The 7,646-nt window shown below is 44.4% G+C and overlaps 1 protein-coding gene across 10 annotated transcripts in view; it reads right to left on the bottom strand.

Moving 5' to 3' along the window:
* Positions 1-3,086: 3,086 nt before the first annotated feature.
* The window catches only part of cacna1g (calcium channel, voltage-dependent, T type, alpha 1G subunit), a 207,819-nt gene continuing 203,259 nt past the window's right edge, over positions 3,087-7,646 (bottom strand). For all 10 annotated transcript variants that reach the window (XM_004557531.5, XM_023153368.3, XM_023153369.3 and 7 more), the window contains one exon: positions 3,087-4,842. In XM_004557531.5, the coding sequence (XP_004557588.3) occupies positions 3,832-4,842 (1,011 nt within the window). In that variant the 3' untranslated portion in view covers positions 3,087-3,831. The remainder of the gene's footprint in view (positions 4,843-7,646) is intronic.

Here is a 7,646-nt window from a genome sequence, read left to right as displayed (position 1 = left end):
AAAAGGCACACAGACACCACTCGACAGCAACACCACAGGTGCCAGCGGTTTGCCCTTGGCACCTGTGGTGTTGCTGGAATGAGATGGAGAGGATTGCTTTATTTATTTATTGGATAATGTAGCCTTGATTCTCTAGCTGTACACAGAGATGAGTGGGCTATCGAGCTTCTTTTCCGCCCCACACCCTATTTTCATTTTCAAATCGGTGGTTTACACATTTACTCGTGTAACAGACTTTTCAAAGTGAAATAGGAGGCATAATCTAAGATGTAGAATAAAAAGATGTAGCCTTCAAGATTAAATGTCTCCACAATCAGTTCCACTTTCTGTGAGAAAGGAGCAGTACTATAAATGAGCTAGCAAAGAATGAGGTGACAGAGAAACAGAGCAGATATATGTCGCCTCATAAAGGTTTTTACACACCTATTAATCATTTGTAATATTCTTTGAGACCTTTACACAGGTTCTTTGACATATATCATCAGAGTAGTTCTCCTTAACTATATTTCCCAAAGTTTCCCTTCACTTTTACAGTGTGTTGCGAACATACTTTTATAAGTGGAGTTCCACTTAAGTAGCTTAGACTTATAAAGACTGAATATAAAAGATGGACATGGCCTCTGGTTCTGAAAAGTTAAGGTAATGCATAAGTCCCTGCATTGCTTTAGTAAACATTTTCCAGCAGGGTTTGTGGTCTCTCAGCATAATATTCATGCTGTATTGAAAACAGATGATAAAGCAGTGTGCTTAAGGCATGGCTGTCTTTAAACTGTCAAATCACTGCTGTATAGGTTTTCATATTGTCCTCGGGTTCTAAGTAGGCATAGATATTAATAGTACAATGCAAACTGCAAGCTTTTTTGTAATGTCTTTATGCAGTTATCAGGAATACTTTTCCAGTTGTCTTAAAGAACATTCAAAGCTCTTTTTTGGCTATTGACTGCATTTTATTCTGTTCTTTGTCAAAATGATGCCATTTTGATACCAAAATGCTGCAACACATATTATTGAGGTCCAGGCTGTAGGGAGGCCAATCAATGACTGATAATGTTTTTCTGTCTCGATATGCTTATACTGCACTGGCTGCTAGTAACAAAGATATAAATAACAGTAAAAAGTAGGCTGCAAACCAGTGCATGTTATTTTGGTGGCAAAACTTTTTTCTGTGCTTCCATTTTTCCATCCATCTTCATCCGCTTTATCCGAGGCCAGGTCGTGGGGGCAGCAGCCTAAGCAAAGAGGCCCAGACCTCCCTCTCCCCAGCCACCTCCTCCAGCTTATCCGGGGGAACACCAAGGCGTTCCCAGGCCAGCCGAGAGATATAATCTCTCCAGCGTGTCCTGGGTCTGCCCTGGGGTCTCCTCCCGGTGGGACATGCCTGGAACACCTCACCCAGGAGGCGCCCAGGGGGCATCCTTGTCAGATGCCCGAACCACCTCAGCTGGCTCCTTTCGATGTGGAGCAGCAGCGGCTCTACTCTGAGCCCCCGCCCGGATGGCTGAACTTCTCACCCTATCTCTAAGGGAGAGGCCAGCCACCCTTCGGAGGAAGCTCATTTCTGCCGCTTGTATCCGCGATCTCGTTCTTTCGGTCACTACCCACAGCTCGTGGCCATAGGTGAGGGTAGGGACGTAGATCGACCGGTAAATTGAGAGCTTCGCTTTTACACTCAGCTCCCTCTTCACCACGACGGACCGGTGCAGCGTCCGCATTACTGCAGCTGCAGCCCCAATCCGTCTGTCGATCTCCGGCTCCCTTCTCCCATCACTCGCGAACAAGACCCCGAGATACTTGAACTCCTCCACTTGGGGCAGGAACTCATCCCCGACCCGGAGTGGGCACTCCACCCTTTTCCGGCTGAGAACCATGGCCTCAGATTTGGAGGTGCTGATCCTCATTCCCGCTGCTTCACACTCGGCTGCGAACCGTTCCAGTGCGAGCTGGAGGCCCTCACCCGATGAAGCCAATTGGTTAGTGAAATTATCTTACCTCATTAGTTTCTTACACCACAAATGATGATTTTATGCTTCATAAACCACATCATGGCAGCAAAAATGCGTAATCTAACACAGTGGCTACAAAAAATTTTAAGCCACCTTTCGTTTCTTAATCGTTTTCCGGAAACATGGGAAACAGGTTCAGGAATTTAATGAAATCATGAAAACAAGGAAGTACATTATTGTAGAGTTCGAGCTTGAGAATCAATATTTGATACCGTATGAGCACCTTTAATCTTTACTACAGAGTGAACTTTCTCAGGCAGCTTTCCTGTAATTTCTTCAGGCTTCTCAGAAGACATTAAAAGCTCTTCTTGGCTGCCTTTTGTATTGTTCCCTGTCAAGATGATCCCACACTGCTTCAGTAATGTTGAGGTCTGAGCTTTGGGGAGACCAATCCATGAATGGTTGTATCCCATTGCGTGTTTTTCTGTCCAGGTATGCTTTTACCGCATTACTGAAAAATTAAGCTCAAGAACACTTTAAAAAAATATAAGTCTGTCCACTTTGAAGCAAAGTTCTGAAAAATGAAGCGTTGTATAGGAATAAATTTATGAACTGCTAATCAACACTCTGTTGTCTTATGACTGACTGGATTTTGTAGCCATCCACTCACTCCAGCGAAGACAACCCCAACATTCTGGCAGACGTTGAAGATGGCTGGCAGATTCTGTTTCTCCACTGTAGCTCTAACTTGTACTTACATTGCTGAAGAGGTCCCGGTGTAGCTTCAGATTGTACAATCATTGCCATAGAACTTGTGCCACAACATATAGAAGCAGAAATACAGCTTAGACGTCACTGTTGTGTATGCAGTATGTTTAGAATGCAGCCATTTCCATATCAGTTAAACTATCAATCAATCATTCTTACAAATGCGGTGTATTACCTTTGTACTTACCTAAGATATCATGAGAATTTTTTTTGTGCGGACTAAGAATGCTGAATCTGGGGTGAGTGGCCATGAAATGTGAGAAGAATTGACATGGCTGTTTTTCTCAGACTGTTCATCAGTCATTCTGTCTAAAAGGCTTTGGAGCTGTCAGGAACACATGAAAGAAACAAGCAATCAGGTTATCATCCAACAATCAAACCACCAAGGTCTGCGTGTGCTTAAAAATCCAAGCTCAGTTTAATGACTTGTTTTTTGTTTTTTTTTATATATATATTTATATATTATTCCTACAAATACTGGTTTTCACCACTTTGAAAAACGTTCACTTTCCTTAGTAAACCAAGAAAGCTAGAAATATCCTACAGTGAAAAAGAAAGACAAAGACAAACCATTGTTGACCAAACAAAAAACAAAAAAAGAAAAAAAAAGAAAGAAAATCACAAAAAGACATGAAAATAACAGTTAAATGAAATTAAAAACAACATCCTGTACAAACACTATGGGCCAATAATTTAAGAAAATAGTGTCTCTAAATATTGCTTTGTACCTCCACTGACCAGGTCCGCTCTGTATTAACACCAGGCAGTTCATATGGCGACCGCAGTGGGCGCTAATAACCCAGGCGCTGATGTCACTCCAGGGGTTATGGGGTCAAGCTGCAGCCAGAGAAATATTTGTCGTTCTCTTCTTCTCTGGCTGTTTTGGCAGTAACAATACAAAGACAAGGGATGGTCACACTACTACAGTACTGCACTCCTTATGAAACCAAGGATGTTTTTACTGTTTGTTGTAGTTTTACCATTATTACTTTCTACAGCATTATTACTAGAACTATCACCATCACAGACACACAGAGTGCATCGTGTGTTTATGTGTGTGGAGGGTTCGTCCGGCTGTGTGTGTGTGTGTGCGCGTGTGTGTGTATTCGAGTATTGGTGTTCAGTGCTCAGAGCTTGTTTTCTCAAAGGAGAAGCTGGGAAGAGTTAATAACTTGGAGTTGGTGTTGGGGTTCGGTGAACCTCCGTCCTGTCCTGAACCCTCTCCGACTGCCAGGTCAAAGGAGTCCTTGGAGTCACTGGAGGGTGCTCTCCTCCTCAGGTAGGTGTCCCGGTTGGGTAGGGGAGGGGGCATCCCTAACCCAGTCAGTCCCATGCCACCGAGCCCACCCAGGCATGGGTAGAGGCCAGACTGGGGTTCCAGTCCCTCAGGGGGGTCCACAGATATACAGGGTGGGCTCATTTTCTTCTTGCGGCGGGGGGAGGTCTGAGCGGGGATCTGGCTTTGAATCTGCAGGCTGTCGGCCCGAGACACAAAGCCGGAGGAGGTGGAGTTGGTGCTGCACTGGGGGCTGGAATCAACCGGAGAGCAGACTTCCACAGAGTGGCGCCGTGGGTCGTCCAGCCAGGAGTAAGGGCGGGGGCGGGGCAGGAGGGCGTTGCGGCCCTGCGTGTCAGCGCTGTGGAACCTCTTCAGCTGCCTCAAACATGGACTCCGACTTTCCTGGCAGCCCGCGTAGCTGCCGTAACCCTCGTTCCCGCCGCTGCTGCTGTCCTCGGCCGTGATGTCATCGCTGCCGGCCAACACCATCTGGTTAATGAGGGACACTTCCCGATCCTCTGACACCTCCTGCTGGGGTGGCCTGGCGGGTATGGGAGGGGGAGGCGAAGGGCAGGGGGAGTAGGAGGCGAGGCAATGCTGGTCGTGGTGCTGGGTGTGCACTGTGCTGGGACGTGATGGTTTAGGGGAGGCGCCCGGTGTGGCAGGGACCAGGCACAGAGCTGGTTGTTGAGGAGTAGGGTGTTGATGATGATGGTAGGGAGAGGGAGAGGTAGAGGAGATGGAGGGGATAGGGGATGGAGGGAGGCCAAGAGAGGCCACATTCACGAGTCCTTCACTGCTTTCCCCTACGTCGGTACAAAGGGCCTCCTGAGAATCAGTAGACACTGCAACCTGGAGAACGGGTGGGGGGAGGGGAATTAAAGTAAATGTGCAATGAGAGGAAGGTCGGGAGGGGGAAGGGGGATGAGAGGGGGGAGATTGGTTAGTGATAGATGATGAGGGTGAGAAGCAGCAGTTTGGGTCAAAGTTCACAGTCTGACCAGCTCACTGTCACAGTCCTCTGTGTACTATTTTAGTTTTCTAAGAAACATTATTGTGATAATTGTAAGATGATGTTGCTCAATGCCAATATTTCAGATTAAGATTTCTCAAGAGTAACTTGGGTAAGAAACATCTGACATTAGCGGATACTTTCTGTGCTTTCACATTCATGTGTTGAAGGTTTAAAGTTACTCTGTGCTCTGACGTTTAAAAAAGAAGCCAAAAAAACGTAGTACATATTTGTATCACGTAGGCATTGTAAGATTTATGTCTCATTCTTCAGTTCAATTCATTTTAATTCAATTCAGTTTTATTGAGAGGCACTTCATAATGTAAGGTAAAGACCCTACTATCTGATTTAATTTTGAAAGTAAACCTTTTTGCATTTTTTTCATGCAAAATAATGAGAAAATTATGGTTGCCTTGGGAGGTCAAACACACTGCAACTTAAGGAAACCGGTAAATTTAAAACGCTGCAAAAAGCCAGAAACCAAAACACGTGAAGGATCGCACTGAGACGCGTTTACACGACGCAAAGAAATCTTCAGCATCGTGAGGGAGATAAAGATGTGAGGTAATATGTCTTTTAATCATGTGATTCATATAATACTGTAGCTACATGTTTGCTGTTAGCCATTTACTGTTAGCTTGGTACTTCTGCAATTCATTTATTTATATAGTACCAAACCACAACAGCAGTTGCCACAAGGAACTTTATACTGTAAGGTAAAGACACTAAAGTGAGACAAAGAAAACCCCAACAATCAAATCGCCTTTCAGTGAGCACTTGGTGACAGTGGGAAGGCAAAACTCCCTTTTAACAGGAAGAAACCTCCGGCACAACCAGGCTCAGGGAGGGGCGACCATCTGCCATGTATGTTAGAGGTTGCAGTTCTGCAACTGTTTTGTCACCTTATTGTCACCGAAGAAACACTTCCATTTTGTTTTTTTAGTTTTAGTTTGGGAGTTTTGTTCTGTGCTTTTGGGGTTTATTTGTTTGTTTTTTGTGAGCTTTTGTGGCACTTCTGTTGTGTTTTATTCAACTTCCATTGTGTGTTGTTTTTTTTCTATTTACATTTTGTTTTGCGTCCTTTTGCAGCATTGGCTGGTGTTTTCCCAAGTTGCAGGGCCACCATAGCAAACTGCAAAAGGACTACTTTTATGACAAATCATAATGTGAGACATAGAAATCTTACAATACTTAAAAATTGCCACAACATCATAAATAGCTTGGAGTCCAATACGCAGCCAAAACTGTTGCAATTTTTAAGTAGGTAATTTTATTCTTTAAACTAAGAAACAAAAAAGTGTTAAGTACAAGCAATTATTTCAGTGTTTATGTTTTCGACTATTTTTTCTACTTCCAGATCAGCGTGATGGCACAAAGACGGGATATTCCTAATATGGTCATCTCAGGCTACGTCCACACTAGATTTGAAAATGGCGTTATCGTCGTTGTGCATCCACATTGAAACGGCCGAAAACGCTTACGTTCCAGTACTGCGCATGCGTAAAACGCAAGAAGATTCGGCCTGGCTCATTTTTGTCTGCCGTTTATTTACTTTGGGGCTCGTTGAAACGTCACGGCAAAATGGCAAGGAAAAGCACCGCGTTTTTTAAATGGACTAACAATGAGGTGGAGTTGTTGCTGCGAGTAACACAAAAGTACAAAGTTGCAAAAGCGAAGTGAAATTGAAGAATTTGAAGAAAAGCTAACTGAAGCATGTACAAACTGATATTAATCTTTAATAGGGCTGTCAAAATTGAGAGCAAACAAAAAACTGCTGTATAATGCCCTCCGCTATCTTTCTTTAATTGGTCACATGACTGCATCACATGACTAAAATGCGTCATCGTTTTCGAAAGTCTCCGTTTTCGCTGTCCACACTGTGACGCGAAAGCACTGTCTTCAAATGTATTTGTTTTCGAGAGCGTTTTGAAAACGCTGTGTTTTCCTTCGGGGGAAAACGCAGACTCAGTGTGGACAGGAGGCCAAAATGGAGAGAAAACAATGCGTTTTCAAACAAAAACGCATTCGTGTGGACGTAGCCTCAGGCACACAGCTCTGTATGTTTGTGACAGGCAGAGTTAATTGGAGGACTCCTTTATAGGCAGACAATCTAACACACAGGTGTCGAACTCTAGGCCTCGAAGGCTGCTGTCCTGCTTGTTTTCCAACTAACCTGCCCTGGTAGCTTCTTACTGGCAAAGCACACCTGATCCAGGTAATCAGCAGCAGGTAGAGCAGGGATATCTCAAAAACAAGCAGGATACCAGCCCGAGGACTGGAGTTTGACACCCCTGATCTAACATGTCTCATTCCAGTATACTACAAATAAAGATTATTATGCTCGTTGTATCATGCAAAGATCTAGCAGTCTCGGTCGTTGTGTCCTTGGGCAAGACACTTCACCTACCGCCTACTGGTGTTGGCCAGAGGGGCCGATGGCACGATATGGCAGCCTCACCTCTGTCAGTCTGCCCCAGGGCAGCTGTGGCTACAACTGTAGCTTGCCTTCACCAGTGTGTGAATGTGAGAGTGAATGAATAGTGGAATTGTAAAGCGCTTTGAGGGGTCCCGAAAAGTGCTATATAAATGCAACCCATTATTATTATTATTAGTAGTAGTAGTAGATTTAGAGAAAGATGACCCA

Source organism: Maylandia zebra, linkage group LG8, assembly GCF_041146795.1.
Source record: "Maylandia zebra isolate NMK-2024a linkage group LG8, Mzebra_GT3a, whole genome shotgun sequence".
NCBI lineage: Eukaryota > Metazoa > Chordata > Actinopteri > Cichliformes > Cichlidae > Maylandia > Maylandia zebra.
This window is presented reverse-complemented; position numbering and strand designations above follow the sequence as displayed.